Raw genomic sequence first — 27392 nt, 5'->3', positions numbered from 1 at the left:
AAAATGGAGATCCTACTTCGACTTGTGTGGATGGAGACATTAATGTGATCCCCTCATGAAGCTTAAAATTGGTGAAACGTGGATCCATATTGGGGGTCCAGTGGCATCTCTTCTATCATATTGGACCTTTTATGGAGAATTTTCTTTTATTTGGGGGATAGAATAAATTTAGCACAGGACTAATATTACAACACATTTTAAGATGAGGAATTTCAATATAATAATACTAGTCTTTAAGCCCGTTACATTAACGGGTGCTAGAATAGATGTGTCTGTCTGTCTGTGTTTCTTTATCTCTCTCTCCTTGGCCGCTGTCTGTATCCTTCTGTCTCCCCCTCCCCCCGAGCAAAGCTGTCTGCCCCCAGCACCCACCTCCCCCCCAGAGCAAAGCTGTTTGCCCCAAGCACACCCCAAAGCAGCCCCCTTTCCCTATCTCTCCATGGCCCCTTCTGTCTCCCCCCAGCACACCCCTCCCCCCAAAGCAGCCCCCTATCCCTCTCCCTGTCTCTCCATGGCCCCTTCTGTCTTCCCCCCCCAGAGCAAAGCTGTTTGCCCCAAGCACACCCCTCCCCCCAAAACAGCCCCCTTTCCTTCTCCCGCTGACTCTCTCTCTGGCCCCCTTTCTCTGTCTGTCTTTCTGTCCCTCTCCCTGCCCATGTGTCTTTCTTTCTTTCTGTCTCCCTCCCTCCCGCTGTCTGTCTGTCATTTTTCCCCATTTCCCTGTGCAGCAGCATTTCCATCCCACTTCCCTATGCAGCAGCAACAGCATTTCCCTCCTATCCTCCCCTTTCCTGTGTAGAAGCAGTAGCAAGATTTTCCCCCACTCCCCCTTTCCCTTCTCTTACCTTCTCTTCCCTGCTCCATTCGGCCCCTCCCCCTTCTTTTACTGCCGTTGTCGATCCGGCCTGCTCCTGACCCTCCCACCGCCGACAAACCTCAGGGCTCCAGCCGCGTAGGCAGCACTTTAAACATGCTGCTTCGCGGCCTTCTACTGGTGATTTCCTCTGCCCCGTCTGTCTCCGATGATGTCATCAGAGACGTGGCAGAGAAGGGCGTGAAGCAGCGTGTTTATAGTGCTGCCTACGCTGCTGGAGCCGGGAGGCGACGGAGAGGGCAGGGGGTGCTAGCGGCCGACAGCCGCCGCTCCGCAGGTGGAGAGCAGGGAAGGGCGCGCATGTGAACTTGTCTTGCCTTGTGAGGCCAGACCGTAAGCCGCGCATGCGCACTTCCTATGGGTCGCTACAGCTCACGGAAAATGGACGCACACATAGGAAGTGCGTATGCGCTGCTTACCGTTTTATTATATTAGATGTGTTTTAATATAGTAATATGTGTTTTAATGTACAATGATAGAAAAAAAGGTTGTCTGCATCCGATTGAATTAATGGGCGCTTGCTGATTCTCTGTACACATGACAATATTTATAAGTAATAAATAAAATGAAAATATGTTGAAATTTACTTGGGTCTAGGTTTTGTGCTGTTCTTCAGTTATCCGTGCTGTGTTCCTACTGTATCACTTGATGGTGTCAGCTGACTATCAAAACCACAACCATCTGCTGAGGATGGAAATGTTTTAATCCTTTGGGAAGCTATTTACATGTTCTGTGGGGTGGGAAGGCTGTTCCGTTGGAACTATTCACACCTGGTTTCCTCTTGTTGGAAGGGTCTGATCCTGGCCTCAGACATTCAGCAGCTGCAGCAGGCGATTGAGGAGTGCAAGCAGATGATTCTGGAGTTACCGGAACACTCGGAGAGGCAGAAGGACGCGGTGGTGCGTCTCATCCATCTACGGCTTAAACTGCAGGAGCTGAAGGTGTGTCTGCCTGCCCTCCTCCCCCCCTTGATACCTGTCCTGAGAGAAAAGCCATTTCCACCTGCTGTGCCCTGGGTGAATGTGGCTGGTCTTGAAATCCTGTTTTATGCGCCCTTGGAGCTATTCTAGGGATAAGCATCAGGCCGCTGGTATCATGCGCTGAATATTTTCCGATTGCACAAACTCCTTCCTGAAGGCTGGCTCAGCTCTCTCCTGCTCTCTCTCTTTGATGAAGGACCCTAATGAAGACGAACCCAATATCCAGATCCTCCTGGAACATCGATTTTTCAAGGAGAAGAGCAAAAGTGTTAAACAAACCTGTGACAAGTGCAGCGCCATCATCTGGGGCCTGATTCAGACCTGGTACACCTGCACAGGTGAGGGAAGAGCTGAGACCCCGATCTCAGTGTGTGGGAGGGAGGGGGAGGGGAAGGGGTCCAGCAGACAGTTTTACACACCACACTGCCTCTCCTGCCATTTCCTGCTTTGTCCCCTGGTGCCCCTTCCTCCTCCTCACAGATTCGCATTCCCTGCACTGCTTTATCTAACCTTCAAGACACATGCTGCTGTCCCCTAACTCCACACCCACTCCCTCCCAGCCTTAAAGAGCAGACACTTAACAGAGTCCCTTCGTTTGGGGATGAATCCAGACATGGCGTGCCTGTTCAGGTGAGAGGCTACAGGGATGGGAAACGTTTCCCAAGCCCTTGCCCTGAAACTGTATCGCAAAACGTCTGCCAGTTTAGTTGTGAGAAATATGAAAAATAAAATGCTCCTAAGGGAATGTAACTTACTGTATGTTCCCTCCAAGTGGAACATGTGAGCAATCGCTCACAGAAATATTTGCAAATCCAGAAACTTGTTGGATTTTCAAACTTGTTGCTTACATGAGAGGAAATTTGCACACACCCGGCCAGTCCTTAGAGGGAGCATTGAATGTAACCCATGCTGCCGCGGGCCCCATCCTTCATGACCAGGGGTTAATAGGGCTGTCATTGCTTTTCTTTAAATGTCTTCCAACAGGGTGTTATTATCGCTGCCACAGCAAATGCCTCAACTTGATCACCAAGTCCTGCGTGAGGTCAAAGGTTAGCCACCAAGCGGAGTATGAGCTCAACATCTGCCCCGAGACAGGACTGGACAGCCAGGACTACCGCTGCACCGAGTGTCGAGCACCAGTCTCCCTGCGTAAGTCTGCAGTCTGTCACTCTCTCGCTCCAGTACCAAACTGTCCTAGCTGAGGTCTCATCTCTGAATGGTCCTTTTCCAGGAGCTGTTCCAAGCGAGGCCCGGCAGTGTGATTATACAGGCCAGTATTACTGCAGTAACTGTCACTGGAATGACCTTGCAGTTATTCCCGCTCGTGTCATCCATAACTGGGACTTTGAGCCCCGCAAGGTAAGGAGGATTGGGGGGGACAAATTCAGAACCTCTTGACTGGTGAGAAAGGATAAATAATATGTTTAGCTGAACTGAGAGCAGGTAGTTCAGAGCAGCCTCCTGTAGGCCGTACTATCAACTGAGAAGGAAGATTCTGCGCTAGGGCATTGCCATAGAGAGGGCCTCGGCCTCTGAGGGTCTAGCTCTGGTCCCCTTCAGGAGAGAGTGGCGTGAATACTCAGGAAGTCCATTTCCCTGGCTTGCAGGTGTCTCGATGTACTATGCGTTATCTCGCACTGATGGTGGGGAGGCCAGTGCTGAAACTGCGGGAGACCAACCCTCTTCTCTTTAACTACGTGGAGGAGCTGGTGGAGATCCGGGTAAGCAGACGATTTGGCTCTTGGCTTGGACAGACAGGGCTTGTGTCTCTCTTATAATGCTGTAGAGAGCGCAGTCATACGCCTGGGAACCCTGCGCCACTGTGCAGTGCAGCCTGGCAAAGGGGAGGAAAAGAACCGTTGCATATCAGATCACTTTTGGGACTAAGTCGGCAGAGGAGGAAGTGGCCCAAGCAGCCGCAGCCTTAAATTGTGAGCGCACTAGCGACAGAAAAAGAACCTGGATATAATGGGATTCATTTTCCAAGCACTTGGACACACAAAGCGCTTTGAAAGTGAGCCCCTATGTGGACAGCACTGTGTACGATCTGTAGCGAGATAGAAATCATTAGTAGTAGATCACTTCCCTTCTCTTTCTGCTGCTGCCCATTACAGAGGTATGAGAAGGGGACAGAGCAAAGTGATTGTGCCTGTAAGGGGGGAGGGGAGTACAGAGCGAAGTGAGGGGTTCAAATGGGGGAGGAGAGGAGAAAGAATGAGAGGTGGGGGTGCCTAGGAGGAATGAAAGGGACAGAATTAAGGGGTCCTACTGGTAGTTAGTGGGCATAAGAGATGTAACAGGAGGAGATATCGGACTTTAGGCTGGGGGAATTAGTTGTGAAAACACTAATACTAAATTGTGCACAGAATTCCCACAGGAGCACTAGTAAAGGTTAGGGCTCAGTGCCTCCGATTTACAGCAGAAACCTTCTAAAGCCCAAATGCCACGATGGGAGCTTTAGGTGTCCCCTGCTGTTACCGAGCCCCAGGAAGTTGCCCTGGAATGGCTTCCCAGCTGCTCTGGCCCTTTTACTTGCTGGGATTTCTCTGCGGGACTACAAGAGGTGCACTCCCTCACCCTCTCGCCTAGACTTGACCTTAGCGCTGTGACCTGAAGGCTTAGCAGTGTTTAACTGAGCGCAAGTTGTCTTCAAGGTGAGAGAGAATGATTACGGGCAGCAGAAGATGACCCTTCCCCCAATCTCTCTTTCTCTCTCTTCTAGAAGCTGCGGCAGGACATTCTGCTTATGAAGCCCTATTTCATCACGTGCAAAGAAGCCATGGAGGCCCGGCTGCTGCTTCAGGTCAGAATGTCTCTGAGCAGGGGGGACTGGCATAATCAAAATGGGCAGCGATAGTTGAGGCCGTTAGCTGTGTCAATTTTGGGTTGGGTGGGCAGATCTCCTGCCCCACCCGAGTGATACGGACCCCCTGGCACTCGGGTGTGTCAAGTCTGCCGCTGGCATACCTTTTAGAGAGCTGATCTTCGCTGGCAGTGAGCAACATGATTGATACACGCAGCTCACGCCAGCCCACAATCTTCTTTCGGATGTACTTCACCTGCGCAGAACCGGAAGTCGCGTCAGAAGGAAGGCTGTGGGGCCAGTGTGAGCAGCGTGTATCGGTCACACTGCTCACTGCTGGCGAAGATCGGATCTCTCAAAAGTATGCGGCAAGTGCCAGCAGGAGAGATTTCAGGAGATTTTAGCTGGCGGGGCTTGGGGATCCTCACTAGCTACATGCAGCTCTGCTGCTCTGGGATGGGCCTGAGGTCAAAATGGGTGGGCAGAGGGAATGCAACATAAACGGCACCTTGGAGGGGGAGAGCATAAATCTTTCTCCTTAAGTCTTGCTGAGTATCTTCAAGTGAACTTGTAGGCATAAGAACATAAGATTTGACCGACTGAAGATCCATCAAGACCAGTATCCTGTTTCCAACAGTGGCCAACCCTGGTTCCACGCATCCAGCCAGACCTCAGAGCAAACTTACAGCTGAGTATCCAGTGGCATAGTGAGGGGGTGCGGACCACGCTGGTTGTCATCTTCCACTTGCTGCTCACACAGGCCTTGGCTCCCTTCTGACATCATTTTCTGGTCGTGAGACCAGGATGTGATGTCAGAAGGGAGCCAAGGCAGGCGTGAGCAGCAGGTGGAAGATGGTGCATTAAATGCTCCAATGCTCATAGGAATTGAATGAACATCAGAGCATTTACTTCGCCAGCCTGCACTAAAATGCTCTACTGCAGCTTGATCAAAGGGGCCCATCATGTTTCTATAACCATAAAGCTCTATGACCTCACAGTGCAGGTGTTAAGAGCCTTAGCCTATAGGAAGAGGAGATGCAAATGTTAAGAGCCTTAGCCAATAGGGAGAGGAGGAGATAGTGGATGCTCTGGATGGGCCATTTGGCCTTTATTTGCCATCGTGTTTCTATGACCTCACAATGCAGATGTAAAGAGCCTTAGCCTATAGGAAGAGGAGATGCAAATGTTAAGAGCCTTAGCCAATAGGGAGAGGAGGAGATAGTGGATGCTCTGGATGAGCCATTTGGCCTTTATCTGCCATCATGTTTCTATAACCATAAATCTCTATGACCTCACAATGCAGGTGTAAAGAGCCTTAGCCAATAGGGAGAGGAGGAGATAGTGGATGCTCTGGATGGGCCATTTGGCCTTTATCTGCCATCGTGTTTCTATGACCTCACAATGCAGATGTAAAGAGCCTTTGCCTATAGGAAGAGGAGATGCAAATGTTAAGAGCCTTAGCCAATAGGGAGAGGAGGAGATAGTGGATGCTCTGGATGGGCCATTTGGCCTTTATCTGCCATCAGGTTTCTCTGTTTCTATCCTGCACATTTGTGGAGAACAAATGAATTCATCAAAACCAAGAAGAAAGAGGAACTCCCTCTGCCACAGGAAAAGCTGCAAATAACGGCCAGGGTAGATTTAAGGTCCCTTCTTTTAAAGATCAAAGAAAAGAAGCACATGAGTGACAACAATTTAAACAATTGCGAGCTTAAAATAGAAAAAGAGGAAGCCTAAGTGGGAACACCACAAGAATATGTGTCTGCAGAAGGCGTAACAGAAGGAAAACTGGTGCAGAGAGAGCAAAGATGATCTGGAACGAGCACCAGAAGAGAGAGTGACAAGACAGGGAGAAGAAAGGGATGGAGAAAGGGGAGGATCAGAATGGAATAGAAGAAAGAAGGCTGAGAGAGAGGAGACCCAGAATTACAGGATGGATGGTAGGCTGAGAAGCTGGAGGAAGAGGAAACGCAGGGGGAGAGAAATGAACAGTTGAGCTCTTGGCCTATTTGGAAATAGATGAGTTCCAGGGAAGGGAAAGATTGCTCAAGTTGAATTGAACAACTAGAGTAAAATGTACAGTCAGGAAGATGAAGAAGCCAGTAGTCTGTTTGCGAACTTGCCTCCATGCGCTTACTTTCATGACCTTGGTATATCAACATCTCACAGCTTTGTTCGTGTCGACGTGTGGTGCTGTCTTGCTGAGTGGCGTTCATTATTGTTGTTGCATGTTTTTGTGTCTCGTTGCAAAAATGTTGGAGCTTGAAGTAGTCCAGTGTCTCTTAAACTTTCTCGAGCCAGGGCACACTAAAGGGAGTGGCCACAGTTTGAGGCACCCAGAAGTGCGCAGATGTCGCCATGTTGACATCTTGTCGACGTCCACACGTGCAGAGACCCTCCAGATGGGCCCTGAGACGCCAGTAGGGGGTGCCAGCAGGGACGAGGGTCTGAGAGAATGAAAGGCACTGGCGCCAGCTTATTGCCTACAGCAGTGGTTCTCAATTTCTTCAAGCTAAGTACCCCCTAAGTCTAACAAATATCAACCGAGTACCCCAACCACAGACATAGAAACATATAGAATATGACGTCAGTAAAGGGCTGTAGCCCATCAAGTCTGCCCACGCTAATGACCCACCCCCAGACTTCACCTGGCTAGAGATCCCACATACATATCCCATTTCTTTTTGAAATCGAGCACGCTGCTGGCGTCAATCACCTGCAATGGAAGTTCATTCCAATGATCGACTACCCTTTCGGTGAAGAAATACTTCCTGGTGTCGCCATGAAATTGCCCACCTTTGATTTTCAGCGGATGACCTCTTGTGGTTGAAGGTCCTTTAAGAAAGAAGATATCATCTTCCACCTCGATGCGGCCCGTGATATATTTAAAAGTCTCAATCATGTCCCCCCTCTCTCTACGTTCCTCGAGCGAGTATAGTTGCAGTTTATTCAGTCTTTCCTCATATGGGAGGTTCTTGAGTCCCGAGACCATCCTGGTGGTCATTCTCTGAACCGACTCGATTCTCCGCACATCTTTTTGATAACGTGGTCTCCAGAATTGAACACAATATTCAAGATGAGGTCTCACCATGGATCTGTACAGGGGCATTATGACTTCGGGCCTCCGGCTGACGAAACCTCTACGGATGCATCCCACCATTTGTCTAGCCTTGGATGCAGCTTTCTCCACCTGCTTGGCAGTTTTCATGTCTTCACTAATGATTACTCCCAAATCTCGTTCTGCCCTAGTCCTAGCTAAGGTCTCACCATTCAGAGTGTAAGTTCTGCATGGGTTTTTGCTGCCAAGGTGCATGACCTTACATTTTTTGGCATTAAAGCCCAGCTGCCAAGTCGAGGACCAATGTTCCAATAAGAGCAGGTCCTACTCCATACTGTCGGGTAAGGTGCTGTTATCTACTATGTTGCATAGTTTGGCGTCGTCGGCGAATAGTGTTATTTTACCTTGAAGCCCTTGAGTCAGGTCTCTTATGTATATGTTGAAAAGGATCGGTCCCAAGACCGATCCCTGTGGCACTCCACTGGTCAACTCCGATGTATTGGAGGGGGTACCGTTAACCACCACCCTCTGGATTCTACCGCTTAACCAGTCATTGACCCATGTCGTCAATATCACTCCCAATCCCATCGAAGTCATTTTGCTCAACAATCTGCGGTGCGGGACGCTATCAAAAGCTTTGCTGAAGTCCAAGTACACGACGTCTAGAGACTTCCCCATATCCAGTTTCCTTGTAACCCAGTCAAAGAAGCTGATCAGATTAGATTGACAGGACCTTCCCTTTGTGAATCCATGCTGGTGGGGATCCTGTAGATTCTCCTCGGTCAGGATCGTATCTAATTCCTGTTTAATAAGTCTTTCCATGAGTTTGAGGTGAGACTGACCGGTCTGTAATTCGCAGCTTCCGTTCTGCAACCTTTTTTGTGCAATGGAATGACGTTAGCTGTTTTCCAGTCCATGGGGACTTTTCCGGTACTTAGGGAAAGATTGAACAGCACGGATAGCGGTTCCGCCAGGACATCACACAACTCCCTAAGAATCCTGGGGTGTAGATTGTCCGGTCCCATGGCTTTGTTCACCTTGAGTTTTGATAGTTCGCCATGGACGCTGCTGGGTGTAAACTTGAAATTTTGAAACGGGTCTTCCGAGGTTTGCCTTGCCCGCAGTTGTGGACCGGTCCCCGGCGCCTCACAAGTAAAGACTGAGCAAAAGTATTCATTTAGTAGTTTGGCTTTATCAGAATCCGTTTCTGCATAGGTCCCGTCTGTTTTCCTGAGGCGTACTATCCCATCTGTGTTTTGTTTCCTGTCGCTAATGTATCTGAAGAAGGATTTATCCCCTTTTTTAATGTTTTTCGCTAGTTGTTCTTCTGTTTGAATCTTGGCCTCTCTGACTGCCGCTTTGACTGCTTTAGACCTGGTCAGATAGTCTTCTTCTGTCACCCTGCTTCCTGTATTCTTGTAGGAAATAAAAGCTTTTTTTTTTCCTTGACAAGATCCGAGATCTCTGCAGAGAACCACTGGGGCTTGTTCTTCCTCCGTCGTTTGCTTACTGTTTTTATATAGCGGTTTGTTGCCTCATGCAAGGTGCATTTCAGGATTGACCACATAGCCTCTACATTATTGGTTTCAGCTTGGTTTTGTAGCGCCTGATGGACGAAGTCTCCCATGCGTTTAAAGTCAGTGCCCCGAAAGTCGAGGACCTTTGTTGCTGTGTTTGATCTAGTGAAGCCTATCTTGATGTTGAACCATACCATGTTGTGGTCGCTGGAGGCTAGTGTATCGCCTACCGAAACTTCAGAAACGCTTTCTCCGTTGGTGAGTATCAGGTCCAGTGTCGCCCGATCTCTGGTGGGCTCCAGCAACATTTGTTTGAGTCGCGCCCCTTTTATGGAGGTTAAAAGCCTTCTGCTGCCGCTGGTAGTAGCGGAAAGTGTCTTCCAATCAGCATCAGGCATATTGAAGTCCCCTAGCAGAACCGTGTCCCCGCGTAAAGTGATGTTCTCAATGTCTTTGATTAGTTCCATATCCCTGTCTTCCTGCTGTTTTGGGGGCCTGTATACTACACCCAGATACAAGCATTTTTCGTTTCCTCTGGCCAGGTTCACCCAGAGTGATTCCCCGGTGTAGTTGACATCTGTGATTCTGGTGACTTTGATATTATCTCTAGTGTATAAACTAAACTAAACCTTGGGTTTATATACCGCACCATCTCCACGAATGCGGAGCTCGGCACGGTTTACAGGAAGAAGGATGAGAGAGGAACTACAGTGGAGAGATTAAAGAGTTAGGTGTAAAGGGGGAAGGTGAGAGGCCTAAGAGGGGGGAAGTGTTACAGTTTTGAGAATAGCCAGGTTTATATAGTGTATAGTGCTACCCCACCCCCTATTCTTCTCTCTCTGTCCCGACGAAGTAAGTTGTATCCTGGTATAGCCATGTCCCACCCATGTGAGTCTGTGAACCAAGTCTCAGATATCGCTATTACATCGAGGTCGGCGTTCGTTATCTCTGTCTCTAATTCTAGAATTTTATTGCCTAAGCTGTGTGCATTAACATACATAGCCCTCCATACAGGTCCCATCCCCTTTACTAATTGTAATGCAATTTTTTCCATTCATTTTTCTTATACACACAATATACACATCAGATATAAATTCTCAAAACTGACACATTTCAATCACTATATTGAAAATAAAATCATTTTACCTACCGGCAATCCTCTGCAGGCTGCCGTCATTAGCTTTAAAGGTGAGACCGCGAAGCCAGAGGACACTAGAGAGAAGGGGGAAATATGCAGGCCTTTGGCGAATCGGGCAGCGCTGGGAGCTGTACCACGTAGGGAAGTCAGCTGGCAGGCGCCTCTCTTCCTCAGTGTGCCATGGCACACTTGGGATACACTGAAGTAGAGCAACGAAAAACATTACATTTCTTGTTAAACCTGGCAAGGGTGGAAGTGACATCAGGGACATGCCACAAAGAAAACATCATTCATGACAACAGACAGCGTCGCTGATGAAGAAAGTACAGAAAATTCATCAAATTGTGTGTCAAAATCATTGGCTGACAGTGAGAACCATAGCAGACCAAGTAAACATCGATAGAGAAATAGGAAAATCTTGGCATGAGAAAGGTTTGGGCAGTTTGGTCCCAAAGGACTGATCAACAAAGACAAAGGAGAGTCGAAGTTTGCCAAGACCTTTTGGAGAGGCTAGATGATGTTTTGGACTGTGTTATCACTAGTGATGGAGCATGGGTGTACCAATATGACCCTGAAACAAAGCGTAAAAGTGCAAGATGGAAGTCGGCCAGTTCTCCAGTACCAAAAAAGTTCCGCAAGTCCAAATCAAGGGTCAAAAAGATGTTGCAAACTTTTTTTGATGTCAGGGTTTGTTCATTATGAATTTGTATCAACTGGATAAACAGTTAACCAAGTTTACTATTTGGAAGTGCTGATAAGGCTGCGTGAAAAAAAATTAAGACAAAAAAAGACCTGAACTTTTTGTCAACAACTCATGGCGTTTGCATCACAACAATGCACCAGCTCACACGACACTGTCTGTGAGGGAGTTTTTTTAGCCAGATAACAAATACCTGTATTGGAACACCCTCCTTACTCACCTGATCTGGCCCCCAATGACTTTTCTTTTTACCCGAAGATAAAGGAAATTTTGAAAGGAAGACATTTTGATGATAAGGTAATACGACAGCGCTGTTGGCCATTCCAGAAAAAGAGTTCCAAAATGGCTTTGAAGGGTCAACTAGATGCTGGAGTAGGTGCATAGTTTCCCAAGGAGAGTAGTTCGAAGGTGACCGTAGTGATATTCCGCAATGAGGAATGGAGCACTTTTTCCTAGGATGAGTTCATGAACTTAATTGTCAGACCTTGTATAAAGGGACAATTTAACGATATCACAGAAATTAATTGCATATCAACTGTGCAACAAAAATTACTAAGAATTATACCAACAAGGATATAGGGCCAGAGAGAAAAAAAGAGAATAAAACATTGACAGAACAATAAAATCGTTATATAGAATTAAGAGAGACAAAAAATATGAGAGAAGTGCAAAACGATGCGTTAACAGAAGAAGAATTTAAATTTATATGCTTCAATAATCTTTATTTACCCTCTCCTTTATAAAGCTGCGGCAGAAATAGCTCAGACGCTCATAGTAATTCTGTGAGCGTTGGAGCTGTTACCATGGCGACCAGCGCTAAAAACACTAACGCGGCTTTGTAAAGGAGGGGGATATTTATTTGGTTGTTTAGTCCGTCCTCCCAAAAGAGCCTAGAATGGGTTACAGGTGAACATACATAATTACACAATTTGATGGTTCAGACAGTAGCAACAAGGGGCTAGATGCATTAAAGATACCGACTCGATCGCTCTTGGCCTTTTCTCCAGAAGCGATCGATGCACTATCAAATTTGCATGCAAATGATTTGCATGGAAGGCGTATTTTCAGAGCACTTGGGGTAGATGCACTAAAGTCAGCAATCGTCGCTAAACCCGTTTTCACAGCTGAGAAAAGTTAGACCCCTTTTTCACCAACACCACTTTTCCATTTTGGTCCAATCGATTATTTTATCTCATCTTGACTATTGTAATGCCCTCTACCTCGGTATTACAAAATTTGCCTTTCCAGATTACAATTGGTCCAGAATACGGCTGCCAAGCTGATTTTTGGGAAGTGTAAGTTTGATCATGTGACACCATTCTTCTTCAATCTCCACTGGCTCCTAGTTCAAGTGCGTCTTGGTATTTTCATTCCTTTAGTTCCTTTATCTTGGAATCTTTATAGATTCTCTTTTGTAAGAGGAGATCAACAACTTAAGCTTTCCTGCCCATCCAGTAAAGGTATCAAAAGAACCTTTAAGTTCACACAACTTTGGAACGATCTTCCACTTTTCCTGAGGCGCTTCAGCTCCCTTTCTTTCGTAAGGCTTTGAAAACTATTTTGTTTGCCAAACACTTTGATAATCAACCCTTTTAACCCAGTTAATGTTTCTTTCAGCTTAATCTAACTATTGGAAACAGAGTTGAGCACTCTTGGATTGAAGTCTCGGTATATAAAACCAAGTATTAGATTAGATTAGATTTAGCGACGATTGCTTTTACCGACTCGATGCACAAAATGTTTTTCTCCTCGATCGCCCATTTTCTGATCCGGCCATGCAAATTAGCTAAAACCCTATGCAAAGTATGCAAGTGATTGATGCATTAACATTGCTTGGCTATGCAAAAAACAAAACAGGGGTTTTAGCTATCGGAAAAAAACAGACAGGTCTGCTTAGTTTTTTTTTCATTTTTTTCAATGGCACAGGAGTATTATGTAAAATGCCCACTCCCTCCTGCCACTGGATGCTCCCCAGAACCCCACCTCCACTCCTATTCCCTGAACTCCTTGTACCTTTTGATAGACATTGGGAGCTAGAGGGAAGCATGGACTCTCCAGTAGAGTTGCACGGGGACAGAAATCCCACCCGTCCCTGCCAAAATACTACCCGTCCCCATGAGGAATCCTCTCTGTCCCCGCCCATCCCTAGAAACTTCAGAAATAGTTATTTCATTTAATTATGCTACTGGTAGAGACCCATTTACAAATAAGCAAAGACACTTTATTAATTTGGAAATATTAATTGGGAATAATGCATACTTTGTAAACGGGTTTCTACCAGAGCCTCTAATGTAAATATAAAATATAAATACTCAGCTGATGAAAACCCCCAAGCTGTCAGCTGAGGACTTCCTTTGCAGTTGGCCGGGGGTCCTTTTTGCCAAGCTTGGCAGACAGCAGTAGCGTCCCTGAGTCACAGATGCTGGCACCTCAATGGCTCATGGATGTTGCCAGCGACTGCTGTGCTTGGTGGAGGGGAGTTCTGGCCGTCTCTAGAGGAGGTCCTCTGCTGGCGGTGCTTGGGGATCCTCACCAGTCACAGCAAGGGTCAGCAAGTACTTCAACCAGAAATGCATTTCCTTTTCTTTTGAACACAATACAAAGACATCTGCTATACACATTTCCCAAAGCTAACATATTTTAGTCAATAAATTCCGTTTTTTACCTTTGTTGTCTGGAGACTTATTTTTCCATAAAGTTGGTCCCAGTTTCTTTTTTCCACTTTCCCATCTTCTATAAATTCTTCTGTTGCTGTCCATTGGTTCCACCTACCATGGTCCAGCATTTATCCCTTTCTCATCTTTCGTGCCTGCTCACCAGCCCCTTGCCCAACATTTCTCCTATCACCCCTCTCCAGCACCATGCCACAGCTCTCCCTCCATTCTCTTTTGACTTTCAGTGCCAGTAAGCGTCTGGCACCTTTTTTTGCAGGCACCTCACGGCGTCTAATTTTTTCCCCGTAATTGGTTTTTAACGGTGCAATCAATTACTGTTAATTGTCAATTAAAACAGGTGACCTCAAGCGCCATTTTAAGAATCGGGGCCTTGAGTGAAGAAATATTTTCTCCGGCTTGTTTTAAATATATATTTTTTGAATAAGTTAAGTCTTTTGAAATTTCATATAGGAAGGTTGATTCCTCAATGGCGCTGGTGTAGAGGAATATCTTTCTATATGTGTCTGTGCTGAGAGATCATTCTAATGCAGGCTAGACCTGGGATCACGGGGAAGGGCCATTGATGTCAGTCTCTCGCTACAGTTGCAGGATCGCCAGCATTTTGTGGAAAATGATGAAATGTATTCCCTGCAAGACCTGATCGACATTAACAGTGGTCGCCTTGGCTGCTCCTTGACTGAAATTCACACCACCTTCGCCAAACACATCAAGCTGGATTGTGAGGTGAGCGTTTCCCCTATTCCTCTGCCCAAAGAAACATCTGACCCTTTCCCAGGCTTGAATCGTGCCCTCTTCTCCTATACACGTCAACCCACCGGTTGCCCTCTCTCTTCCAGTCTAGCACTCCCCTTCTTATGTCCACAGTGCCCAGCTCTCTCTCTCCTTTGGCCAACGCAACAGCATCAAACCAATTTCCATAGCAAAGCAGCAGATGAATCCAGAGACTAGTGGGTATAGCTCACATCGACCAGCAGGTGGAGATAGAGAACTGATTAACAGTTGGCCTTAAAGCCTGGTGTTCCTCCTGTTGATTCAGTTTTGCTCTATCTCCCAGCAGGGACTGAGCTAGCTCTCTAGCTCCTGGATTCTGGCTGCTGCCGGATATATTGGTGTTCGGTTGACTTCCTCTGTTGAGACTAGTTCTCTTCAGTAGGACAGGGGTGCCTGGCTGAGCGGTGCCGGCTTTAGGAGTTACACCTGGGCCCTCCCAGGTCCCTTCTCCACCCTCCCCTCTGCTTGATTGAGGGGTTCGTTAGTCACTGCAGGAGTCTTATTTCTTTCTTCATTCCAGTAAGAAACAAAAAAAAAAAAAAAAGTCGACTTCCTGCCTGGTGCTGAGCCATGCATTCTTTGCATTGGCTTCCAGTACACTTACCAGCTGTATCCTGGCGTCTGTGAGAGCGGGGGCAAGGTGGTGAGTGCATTCCCTTCCTCGTGGCTTGGGTGTCGCGTTCCCGACTGAAGGGTTGGTTGGGGGCGGAGTCGGCAGTCGGCGGCGTTCGCCGCGTGTGTAAAAAAAAAAAAAATTTGTTTTTTGGCCGTGCTGGAACGCGGGATGGCAACGGAGGCTGGTCAGCGGTGTTCGCGCTGTGGGACGCGCAGAACACCGTCGGGCCTTTGCTCTGCCGAGTGTGCGACTGCACCGGCAGAAGATACCTTTTTGCAGGCTTGTGAGGTTGCCATTTCCCGGGTCAGGGAGGCACAGGAGCTGTCCCCGGCGCGCGAGGGCGAGTCGGGGTTGCGGCAGGGCTCTTCCATGGCTGTGGGGAGTTCGGCGGCGGTGGGGGAGCCGGGAGCGCCAGCGGAGGTCGCGGCCCCGCTCCCTGGCACGGATCAGGGCGGTTCAGCGGCCCTTCCGTTTGGCTCATTTTCGCCGGAATTTGTTATGCTGCTGCACCGGGCATTTATGTTACAAGGCTCGCAGCCTGCCCCGCCGGTGCCGGTGGTCGGTTTGTCCCTTCCGGTGCCCTCTACGTCGGCTGTGTTGAATAGGAGACGGGCAGACCGGCTGAGGGTTCGGTGGGGTCGCCGGGGCGGTCGCTGGTAGCTAAGAAACGCAGGCTCGCGACCGCGGAAACTGAGGATATTCTGCCTAGGTCCCCTTTTTCTCTTCCTGCATCTTTGGAGGAAGGTGAGGTCCTGGATTGGGATGCAGTGGATCCCCCGGGTCGAGAAGTGGATGACCCGTCCGCTCTCCGTCTGTTTCATAGAGAAGAACTTTCTTCCTTAATTTCTAAGGCTTTGCAGGGGTTGAATATTTCTCAGGCAGATGCTGCGGTATCGGGTAACCCTCTGATGGCAGGTACACGTAGACCACCTAAGTCCTTTCCGGTGCATGTAGCCATGCAGGAGCTGATCTCGGCGCAATGGGATCCGCCGGAGGCCAGTTTAAGAGTGGCAAAAGCCATGTGGCTCTTGTATCCGGTTGACCCGACCGAACTTGAAAAGTTTAGGTTACCTAGGGTGGACGCTTTGGTGGCAGCGGTGACAAAAAAGACTACCTTGCCGGTGGAAGGGGGAGTTACCCTAAAGGATGCGCAGGATAGAAAGATTGAATCTTCCCTAAAAATGTCCTTTGAAGTAGCAGCGGTTACCTTACAGGCCGCAATCTGCAGCTCTTATGCGGCGCGAGCATGTCTGCAGTGGTCGCAAGGAATGACCGATAATTTAATGGAGTCTGGGGGTTCTGTCCCTTCGGAGCTGGCTGATTTGGAGTCCGGCTTGGCTTATTTGGCAGACTTCTTATATGATATTATTCGGGCGGCTGCGAAACAGATGTCTCTTTCGGTAGTATCACGCAGATCCTTATGGCTCCGGCATTGGGCGGCCGATGCAGCTTCTAAGCTTCGGCTGGTGAGACTCCCTTTTAAAGGGGGTTTATTGTTTGGAGCAGATTTAGATAAACTGGTGAAGGATTTTGGGGATACCAAAACTCATCGTTTACCGGAGGATAGGGCTAGGCCCTCGGTGAGGTCCTCATCGTCTAGACCGCACTTCCGGGATGTTAGGCGATCCAGATCTGGTAAACCTTTCTTCAGATCTGCATCTGGTTCGTTCTCTGCGTCGAGACCTAGGTTTCAGCAGAGGAGTTCCTTTCGTACGACTAAACCCTCTTCAGGGCAGTCAACACGTACCCCAGCCACTCGCACTCCACAATGACGGGGGCTTGGCTCCCTCCGCCTTTCCCTTAGGGGGCCGGCTTTCGGCGTTCCGGGCGGAGTGGGCCAAAATCACGTCAGATCAGTGGGTCTTGGACATTGTTCAAGAAGGGTACAAGTTAGAGTTCGCCTCTCCCGTCGTAGATTCTTTCTTGGTGTCCCCGTGCAATGGGGCGGCCAAGGGAGACGCGGTCCGTATGACTCTTCAGGTGCTGCTCGATCTGGGGGCGGTGGTACCGGTGCCCCCGGAAGAGGTTGGCCGCGGTATATATTCCCTTTACTTCATTGTACCAAAGAAGGGGGGGTCCTTCAGACCGGTGCTGGATCTCAAAAGAGTCAACAGATTTCTCAGTGTTCGCCATTTCCGGATGGAGACGGTGCGCTCGGTTATTGCGGCTGTAAGACCGGGAGAGTTCCTCACGTCCCTCGATCTCAAGGAGGCGTACCTCCATATTCCGATCTGGCCTCCGCATCAGCGGTATCTGCGGTTTGCGATTCTAGGCCAGCATTATCAGTTTCGGGCTATGCCCTTTGGCCTGGCAACGGCTCCCCGCACCTTTTCCAAAGTCATGGTGGTGGTAGCCGCCTTTCTACGCAAGGAAGGTATTCGGGTACACCCTTACTTAGACGACTGGTTAATCCGCGCCTCGTCCAGACAGGAGAGTTTGGCGGTAACTCAGCGAGTGATCTCTCTCCTTCAGTCGTTGGGGTGGATTGTCAACTTTCCCAAGAGTTTTCTGTCCCCGTCGCAGTCGTTGGTGCATCTGGGGGTGCGGTTCGAGACGGCTCTGGGGAAAGTGTTTCTACCCCGAGACCGGGGGGAGAAATTGCAGGCTCAGATTCGCCTACTTCTCGGGTCGGCCAGACCTCGAGTTTGGGATTATGTACAGGTGCTGGGCTCCATGGTGGCGACTCTGGAGGTGGTCCCCTGGGCGCGGAGCCACATGAGGCCCTTACAACAGTCTCTGCTCTCTCGCTGGTCCCCAGCTTCTCTGAACTACAATGTGCGTCTCCAATGGAGTCTTCGAGCAGCGCGCAGCATGCACTGGTGGCTCCACGAGTTGCATCTTTGGAGGGGCATGCCGTTGGCCACGCCGGACTGGGTGGTGGTCACAACGGATGCCAGTCTGCGGGGCTGGGGGGCCCAGTGCCTGCACGCGTCAGTGCAGGGGATGTGGTCCTTCCAGGAGGCCCAGTGGCCCATCAATTTGCTGGAATTAAGAGCGATCAGACTGGCGCTGCAGGCTTTTCAGTCACTGATTCAGGACAAGCCGACCAGAATCTTTTCGGACAGTGTCACGGCGGTCGCCTATGTCAATCGTCAGGGGGGCACCCGGAGTCCGCAGTTGGCAGAAGAGGCAAGAAGTTTGTTTCGATGGGCGGAGAGCCATGTTCCGCTTCTGTCGGCGGCACACATTGCAGGTCACGAAAACGTGCAAGCGAACTTCCTCAGCAGAAATCTTCTGGATCCGGGCGAGTGGGAGTTGTCTGCTCGAGCGTTCGGCCTGCTAGTCCGTCGTTGGGGGTTGCCAGAGATGGATCTCATGGCCTCGTCCCGCAATGCGAAGTTGCCTCGGTTCTTCAGCAGACGCAAGGAAATGGGATCAGAGGGGGTGGACGCGTTAGCTCTCCCATGGCCTCCAAATTCCCTTCTGTATGTGTTCCCGCCTTGGCCCATGATAGGTCGAGTGTTACAGCGCATCTCTCGCTTTCGCGGCAGAGTCATCCTGGTGGCTCCGGATTGGCCGCGTCGGCCGTGGTATGCAGATCTGATTCAGCTTTCTGTAGGAGAGCGGGTAACGTTCCAGGTAACGCCGGACTTACTGACTCAGGGTCCAATATTGATGGAAGATCCGGCCCGCTTTGGTCTTACGGCCTGGCTATTGAGCAGTCAAGGCTAAAAAAGAAGGGCTATTCAGAAAGGGTGATTGCCACCCTGCTTAAAGCTAAGAAAATTTCGACTTCAGCCTCCTATGCGAGAGTCTGGCGGATTTTTGAAGCATGGTGCGGCCGCCAGGGATTTGCGCCCTTCCAGGCATCTCTGCCGGCTATTCTTGCTTTCCTGCAGGAGGGCGTAGAGAAAGGGTTAGCCTATAACTCTTTAAAGGTTCAGGTGGCGGCTATTGCCTGTTACAGGGGCCGGGTGGCTCGCTCGTCGCTCGCTTCACAGCCGGATGTGGTCCGTTTCCTCAAGGGGGTTCACCATATCCGCCCGCCGGTAAAGCGAATTTGTCCAACATGGAACCTTAAACTCGTCCTTGGGAAGTTGCAGGGGGCACCTTTTGAGCCCCTGTCAGAGGCCACTTTGAAAGATGTCACGCTGAAAACAGTGTTTTTGGTGGCGATGGCTTCAGCAAGGCGAGTATCGGAACTACAGGCGCTTTCTTGCAGAGAACCCTTTTTACGTTTTTCGGAAACTGGGGTGTCGGTGTGTACGGTGCCGTCCTTCCTGCCTAAGGTTATTTCTTCCTTTCATGTGAACCAGAGTTTGTTCCTCCCATCCTTCCGGAAGGAGGATTGGGGAAAACGATTTTTGTCTTTGCGTCTACTGGATGTACGACGTATGCTTCTCCATTATTTGGGGGTGACGAATGATTTTCGTAGGTCGGACCATCTCTTTGTGTTGTTCGCGGGTAAAAACAAGGGGATGGCGGCGTCTAAGGCGTCCATTGCGCGTTGGGTCAAGGAAACTATTGCTTCGGCTTATGTGTTGACAGGGAAGAAAGTACCGGAGCACCTTCATGCTCATTCCACTCGGGCATTGGCTACGTCTTGGGCGGAGTCCGGGGGGATGTCTTTAGAAGAAATTTGCCGGGCGGCCACTTGGTCGTCGGGAAATACCTTTTCAAAGCATTACCGGTTAGACGTAGCGGCCCGTTCGGAGGCAAGTTTTGGCGCTGCAGTGCTAGCAGAGGCGGCATTGGCGTCCCACCCGGTTTGAGTTTGCTTTGCTACATCCCACTAGTCTCTGGATTCATCTGCTGCTTTGCTATGGAAGGTAAAATTATGGTCTTACCTGTTAATTTTCTTTCCTTTAGAAGCAGCAGATGAATCCAGAGCCCCTCCCCAAGTGCACTGTCTGTGTGTAGGGTGTTTGTTTAGTTGTTTGGTTAGGCTATGGTTGGTAATTGTATTATTTCATTGCTGAGGGGCACATTTTCTACTGGAATGGAGTTTTGTGGCTGCTCATTCTCCTTTCGGGATGCTTGGGCAAAGTGCATAACTGAATCAACAGAAGGAACACCAGGCTTTAAGGCCAACTGTTAATCAGTTCTCTATCTCCACCTGCTGGTCGATGTGAGCTATACCCACTAGTCTCTGGATTCATCTGCTGCTTCTAAAGGAAAGAAAATTAACAGGTAAGACCATAATTTTACCATCTTTGCTCCCTTTCTACACTGCCTGGCATCTTTTCTCCTCCTCTGTACACACTTGTCCCCTCTTTTTTCCATTTGTCCTTTGCTAGAGTGGGCTCTACAGTGGTCCCATGTTGGCTCCAAAAATACGTTAAAACTCCTGTTACAGCACATTGGAGAACCAAAGTCAAGAAGTGCCAGCTCTTGAATTTCAAAAGTAGGTCGTGTGTTTGGCCATGTCTAAAATATAACTATCCTTGGACCATTCCAGGAAATTTTAATGGGAATGCCACCAAGTACTGAGTTGGAAACCTGAGGCTGAGAGCCGAATGTGGCCTGGGGTTCAGTCTGAAGGAAGAAAGGGGTCTGAGAGCAGCCTGACAGGGTACAGTCCGTATCTTTCTATTATTGCTTCCTCTGAGTTCCCTGTTCAGCTGTCATATTAATTATGTTACATAGTGGGTTAAAGAACAGATTAGGCCAGGGGTCTCAAAGTCCCTCCTTGAGGGCCACAATCCAGTCGGGTTTTCAAGATTTCCCCCATGAATATGCATGAGATCTATGTGCATGCACTGTTTTCAATGCATATTCATTGGGGAAATCCTGAAAACCTGACTGGATTGCGGCCCTCAAGGAGGGACTTTGAGATCCCTGGATTAGGCCATCCAGTCTGCCCAGTTGAGCCTTCTCCTTGAGCTTCTAAATTTCCACACACACTGCAATGCGGTTAAGGCATTTCTGTACCCCTGGTCTTCCATCCAAACTCTTAGTACCCCCCCATCACTTTCTTTCATATTTGCTGCAAATGTACCCAAAATATGAGAAGTCTCCCCCCCCTCACACACCTATTTTGAGCCTCGCCATCATCAAATTTGATTCTTACAAAATCATTGTTTAATCCAACATCCGGACCCCTTCCATGTCGTGTTACCAGATATTCTAATGGTCCCTGTAACCATCAAAGCCATGGTGCTCTCATGCTCTGTGCTGTATCGGTGTGAAACTCAGACGACCTGCACATTCACAGCAATTGGGGTCATTTAGGGAAGAGCTCTTGGGGCTTGAAATGCTAATATTACCTCTGGGGTGTCCAAAAATTTACACTGAGAATTGGGGTCTTAATTTTGATTCCTGATTAACATTATAAAGGGTTGGGGGGTTGTGTTTTGTGTGTTTGCAAATGTCATCAAGTGGATCTACCTTTGTGGTTGTTTTCTTTTGTTAACATGTAGTTTGGCTCTGTGGTGGCACCTTTTTTGAGGCTGGTGTTTATATTGTTGGGTGCTTGTTTGGGGATTTTATTTTCTGAACCCCCCCTCCTTGTGTCCTGTAGAGGTGCCAGGCCAAGGGTTTCGTGTGTGAGCTCTGCAAAGAAGGCGATGTGCTCTTTCCCTTCGACAGTCACACCTCCGTATGCCAGGACTGCTCCGCGGTCTTCCACAGGTGCGTCCCAGGACAGCTGGTGCCCCTCGACCCTGAACTTAAACATGTTAGGCCAGAACCCGATCTGTTCCATTTCAGAAGCAGTTGACAGTGGCCAAGGGAAGGAAGAAAAGGCCTTTATGCAAACATTCCCACTGGGCTGTTATATAATAAAAATCAGGGCAGATGAGTTGATAGCTTTACATGTGAAGGGGAGGAGAATGAGGAGTAAGAAGTGTGGCTAAGTGAGATGGGGAATATTGGGGGGGGGGGGGCATTCTACTACTTAGATTTTGGTTCCACATGGAAGATGAGGTTTGGGCCTAACATTGTGAATGGCTAAAGGATTGGTTAAGTTCAGAAGGGAAAACCATTCCTAATTCTGTAAAATGCTTGCAGATGGAATTAGGTGGGGGGGGGGGGGCAGAGTATGTGAGGATAATAAGGGATTGACAGTAATGGCCCTGTCAGTCTGTTCGTTAACTAAATGTGAAATGCATTTTCGCTGGCCGTAAACAGTTCCCTAAGTGTGCAAAGCCCCAGTTCAAGAAAGAGAGAAGGGAAGAAATGCAGTCCGAGACCTTTCTTGGGTCACAGCTGAAGATATGAACAAGGCCAGTGCGCTGGGCAGTGACATGGGAACATACATTGAACGTTTGGAGGAGGGGATATAATGGATACGGTACACGTGGATCTTTTCACTCCAGGAAGTAGGACATAATACTCTGGCCCTGGACCCTCTGATTCGGCAGGCGTTGAGTTGGGCTGAGGGTTAAAATCAACCTGAGCTACCACACAGACCCAGAGCAGGTGGGAAGGGCTTCTGTGCCCAGAGGATGAGACTTGTATGCATTCATCTTTCTTTCTTTCTTCTCTCCAGGGACTGCTACTATGATAACTCTACCACATGTCCAAAATGTGCCCGGCTGAACCTCAGGAAGCATGTAGTGGTCCAGAAGCCCAGTCCAGATGCCCTGGAATAGATCACTTGTATCTGGCCAATACCAGCTTTCTCGGGGCACGTCTTGCTTGCTTCAGCTAGAATGCCAGGCACCGCCAACTGTGCAGTACTTGAGGGAAAGCGGTGCATTCTGCAGCTCGGACAGTTGGATTTGATGGGTGCAGTATTTGTTTAGGATCAAGGCAGTGAAGCGACAGGGATGCAGAGGCGAGGCTGAACAGTACAGCGTCTCATCCTGATTGCCAAATTCCAGCACCCTCCCGCCCCTCTCCTGTTCAAGGATGATGCATCGCTGGGCTAGGCTGTGTGTGGATATCACTGATGAGAGAAGGGAGGGGTCTAAAAACGGAGTAGCTACAGCTAGTGAACTCAAACACCATGGCACAAATGTCATGTTTCCAACTTCAAGCAGTCATATCGATGAAGGCGATGCAGGACACCTATGGGCAGGTCCCACAAGTGGAGAGAAGAGGCCTGGCTGCTGCATGCTGGTGTGACAGGTGCTGGGTACTCTTCGCTCATCCACTGGATCAGTGGATTGCTTAATCACTTTCATTACTGAGTAGCGTTGAAATAGTCTAATTACGTTCAGCGTCCAAGCATTGAAGACCTTGTCGCTAGTGGCGCATTCCAGTGTGTTTTCTAATTTGGTCACTCTTAGCAATGCCTAAGAACTCCATCTCAGCTTCTGTGTTAACAGCAAACATTGGCAGCTCCTGCCGATGAGAAGAGAAAGGCGCTCTGCTGAGTCTCCATCATGCACAGCAGTTCACTTCTCTAAGCTTTGCGGGACTGGGAGTTTAGAGTTCTGGAAGTTTGTCTAATTAGCACAGGCCAGGAATGTGCCTGAGGATTCCTGTCAGAGCAGGGCATCCCATTTCCACAGTCCACAGAGGTGTAGCTGGATCTCTTTGTACATTGAGCTGCAAACCAGAGAGGTCCACGCAGGCCTGGGAGACCGTAGCAGCAGGAAATGGAGCTTTGCAGGCCTAAACTGAAGGGAATCTGTTGCGGGGCTCAGGAGCCATGACTGGCTTCAGAGGCACATTAAAGCGTCCCCTTACCTCCTCCACGCGCTTGCACAATGCGTGCTGCCTCTGGGCTCGCTGCAGTTTAGCATTTAATAACGTGATTTCATGTACAGTATTATGGATGGAGCTAGTTAATTTATGCCACAAGTCAAATGCTGCTCATCTCTGTAGCGGGACTTTATGTTGCATGATCATGGCTGATATCAGACAGTGCGTGAAGCTCCGCTAGACCTCTGACACATTGGCAAAACATTTGAAATCGGATCCTAAGCAGATTTAGTTGGGTTTCTTGATGCGGAGCCTTTCGGCAGAGACTGAAGGCCACAGGCCGCTCAGCCTTCAGGACCTTTGGTGAAAGCACTGCAGGCCATGAGGACAAGTACTGCCTACCGAACCAGGGATCTCAGGAGCCACCTTTTATTGAGTAGATAGTAGAAGACACTGGCCTTTTGTCTGAGATCGAAAACCTGGACTGTAGTTTCTTGGAGTGGGAGACTTCCTTGGAGACAAGAGTGGGCTACTGTGATCCCTGAGGGCCACAACTCGGTTGGGTTTTCAACATTTCCACAATGAAGATGCATGACATTGATTGTATGCAAATGATGCTATGCATATTCATTATGGAAATCTTGGAAACCCACCTGGGTTGTGGTTCTTGAGGACTGTGGTTCCTACCCTTGATTTAGACCAAGATGGGAGAGTTGATAGAAAAGCAGTTGAGACTTGTGGCTTTAAGGAGGGAGGGAGGGAAGTAGCAGTTATCCGAAAATGCCTGCGCCATTCCTCCTCCTCTGAAGCTTGAGCTTCCAGCTCTAACCCCCTATTGCCCCCTCATTACAATTCCTATAACTGAAGTTGCTCTAAATTACCCTCCTGCAGGATGAAGTTCTGTTAGCTCAGGTGCAAAATCTGCCATTCCACGGAGGATTTGTCAGGCATGGGTGAATGCTGAATGCCATCTGTGGTGTCCTCCAGGTGCTAACGTGCCTGGTATCTAACATTAAATGGAGCAGACTTGGCTGGTGAACGAACGGGCTTTCTCTAAACTCCACGGGAGATCGGTATCAATGTTCTTGGCAACCACCTACGATAACACCGTGCCATATCTCGAGCAGAAATGAGGAGTGTTTGCAGCCCCCATCGAGCAGGTTGGTTTCCTTCTACATACTCCAAATAGGATCCCAGGAAGAAGACACTAACAATATTTATAAATAGCTCTGAATTTAATAAATTATTTTGTAATCTGAATGTAAATAATAAAATGTAAACAACTCTTTATTTTCGGTATTCCGAGATTGATTATAATCTGGTGTTGTGCTTTGCTAGCAGCAGTTTTGTGAAATTAACCCCTTTTTAAACTTCTCTTCCTTGTACAACCAACCCTCTACCCAACCAGCAGGTCTCCTGTTATGCAAATTAAGCATGGCTCAGTTTGTCCAGCAGATAAGTCAGAGGTCACTAGGGGGCAGATTCACAAAATGTCCCCACGTAGTGTTTCTTAACACTTTTATCTCATATTTGGCCACGAGGCATACTGAGTTCCATCAAAAAGTAAAATTGACGAGCTGTTATTATTATCCATTCAACCAGTCCCAAACAAACAGGCTTATGTTCTTCTACCAGCAGATGGAGACAGAGAACATAGGTTTGTGACCCTGTACTTTGTTTAGGGCATTCTGCAGTTCCAATCGCCTCAATATTCTCTGATTGTGGACCCAGTTGGAAAGCTGGTTTCCCCAATTGAGTCGGGGCATGTGGAGTGTGAATGAGGGGTCTGGGTTGTCTGTTTGGCCCTTGAAGAAATACTTGCAGGAGTCCAGATGCCTTCCCCATCTCTTCTTTTATTTGTGAGTTAGTCTGATTGCCCTTGCTGCTCAGTAGGGATGGTGTTGTGCCCAATGGTAAAGACCACTGATTGGGGGGTAGAGACAGAGAGTTTCCAGCTCGGTTCTGGCAGTGGTGTTGGACAGCACAGCAGAGATGAGAGCAGCAGTGTTTCTTCGGTGGCAGAACATCCTTTTCTGCTGCATGGAGGCTTTAGCTAAACATGGCTTTTTATTTTTTTACTGTTTGTTTTTTTTCTGAGCAAAGGAATTTTCCTCTCTTCTTTGAGGTGGTGTTTTTTTTGCTCATTTTTTTTCCGGTCTAATTTGGCCAATGCTAATACTGCTGGACTCCATAAGAGCACTGCTGTAGCAATCTTGTGTTGGATTTTGAGGCTATGTTTATAATTGTGAGTAATGATTACCCCCCTCCCCAACCAGTAGTAGTTTTCTATCATTTCAGTGGTTGTAAGCCAGCTTTTTTTTTTTTTGTTTTACTAGTGAACCAAACATAAGAATTATCATACTGGCACAAACCAAAGGTCCATTAAGCCCAGGATTCAAACAGTGGCTAATCCAGGTCACAAATACCTGGCAAGGTCCCAAGTTGTAAAACAGCTGTTCTTTAGCACTCTCCAGACCAGTAGAGGTTAACTTTACGATTGGGTATATATCTAATCATGACCAGCAGGTGGAGACTGAAAACAAAACTTTGGGACAGTATATCCTAGCCCCTCCTCTCTATTTCCCTCAGTCTTCTTTCAGTCTCCAGCAGGTGTTGAGTGATCTGTACCCATCTCCCTTGGTAGGGCTGTTGGAATTTGTTTAGAGGTTTATTGTCCCTGTTTTTAGCCGGACGGAGCTTGGACGGACTCTGTTTGGGGGTTCGTCCGACCTCGGGGGTGTCAAACCCGGCGGGTCACGAGCGGGGTCCCTCCCCCCACTTCCTCCACCTCCCCATATTTTTTTAGAGGAGCCTCAGCAGTAAGCCTTGCCCCCTAAATCAAGCAAGGCATATTGCTTCGAGAGCCTGTGGAGTCTGTTCTGTAAAAAAAAAAAAAAAAAAATCCTGAGGTAGTGCTGGTCTGGAGGGTTGTATCCCTTTAAGAAAACTGTATTTTACTGTATTTTTTCAACTAACCGGCACTTTTTTACAGCTAGGTCGCGTATGGAGCAATGAGCACTTCTAAAGGGAAAAAGTGCTCATTGTGCTCCAGACGCGAGGCACTCGCGGCCGGCCTGTGCAAGCGGTGTTCAGGCCGGTGCGGTGGAGGAGCTCTGTCGGCAGCGGCTGCAGGCGCCCAGAGCTCCCCGCCGATGGTGCCTCGCGAGTCGGCAGGGAACGGTGGAGAAGCCCGGTCTTCTCCGTCCGCCCACGGAGGGATTCCCCGAGCCGCCGACGGTCGGGTTTTAGAGGATTCCCTCTCAGCTGATATTTTGACAGCTGATGCCGGCTTGCCTGTTTTAGCGGCTGAGACTATTCAGGTCTCTCAGCCGCTTCAGGCTGTGGAGGGAGCTGTTTTGGCGGGAAAGACGCCATCTTCTCTGTCTGGCCCCTCCATTTTGTCTTCCACCTCAGGTGACCTTCCCCCTGTTTTGTCTAAGCAGGGGCAGGTTTCTGCTGGGTCCCCTGCTGTGGCAGGGAGTCCCTTGGGACCCTCGGGGGGTTTTTCCCCTGATTTTTTCTTTTCATTATGCAAAGCCTATTTTCAGGCGGCTGGGGGTCCCGGTTGCGCCCAGGGGGTCTCGGGGGGTGGGGTTTCCTCCGCGCTCCCTGCGGCTTTGCCTCTCTCGTCTGACGTGACGTCCCCTCCGCCGCCTCTCTTGTCCAAGCGTCCGCGGGTGTCGTGGGACGAGGATTTGTGGTCGGAGGAACGTGTCGGTATGGAGGAGGAC

The 27392-nt window shown here is 48.8% G+C and overlaps 1 protein-coding gene across 6 annotated transcripts in view; it reads left to right on the top strand.

Annotated features, from left to right (window-relative positions):
- DEF8 (differentially expressed in FDCP 8 homolog) overlaps positions 1-24951 on the top strand; it is a 39028-nt gene extending 14077 nt beyond the window's left edge. For 2 of the 6 annotated variants that reach the window (XM_033942763.1, XM_033942761.1), the window contains exons 4-12: positions 1666-1815; positions 2051-2192; positions 2839-3003; positions 3086-3213; positions 3462-3575; positions 4577-4657; positions 14328-14468; positions 21593-21702; positions 22562-24951. In XM_033942763.1, coding sequence (XP_033798654.1) covers positions 1666-1815; positions 2051-2192; positions 2839-3003; positions 3086-3213; positions 3462-3575; positions 4577-4657; positions 14328-14468; positions 21593-21702; positions 22562-22664 — 1134 coding nt within the window. In that variant the 3' untranslated portion in view covers positions 22665-24951. The remainder of the gene's footprint in view (positions 1-1665; positions 1816-2050; positions 2193-2838; positions 3004-3085; positions 3214-3461; positions 3576-4576; positions 4658-14327; positions 14469-21592; positions 21703-22561) is intronic. The other 4 variants (XM_033942762.1, XM_033942766.1, XM_033942765.1 and 1 more) reach the window with 4 other exon arrangements.
- Positions 24952-27392: the final 2441 nt, after the last annotated feature.

This window comes from Geotrypetes seraphini, chromosome 4 (genome assembly GCF_902459505.1).
Source record: "Geotrypetes seraphini chromosome 4, aGeoSer1.1, whole genome shotgun sequence".
NCBI classification, from domain to species: Eukaryota; Metazoa; Chordata; class Amphibia; order Gymnophiona; family Dermophiidae; genus Geotrypetes; species Geotrypetes seraphini.
Note: the sequence above shows the minus strand (reverse complement) of the source record. Positions and strands in the feature narration are given on the sequence as shown.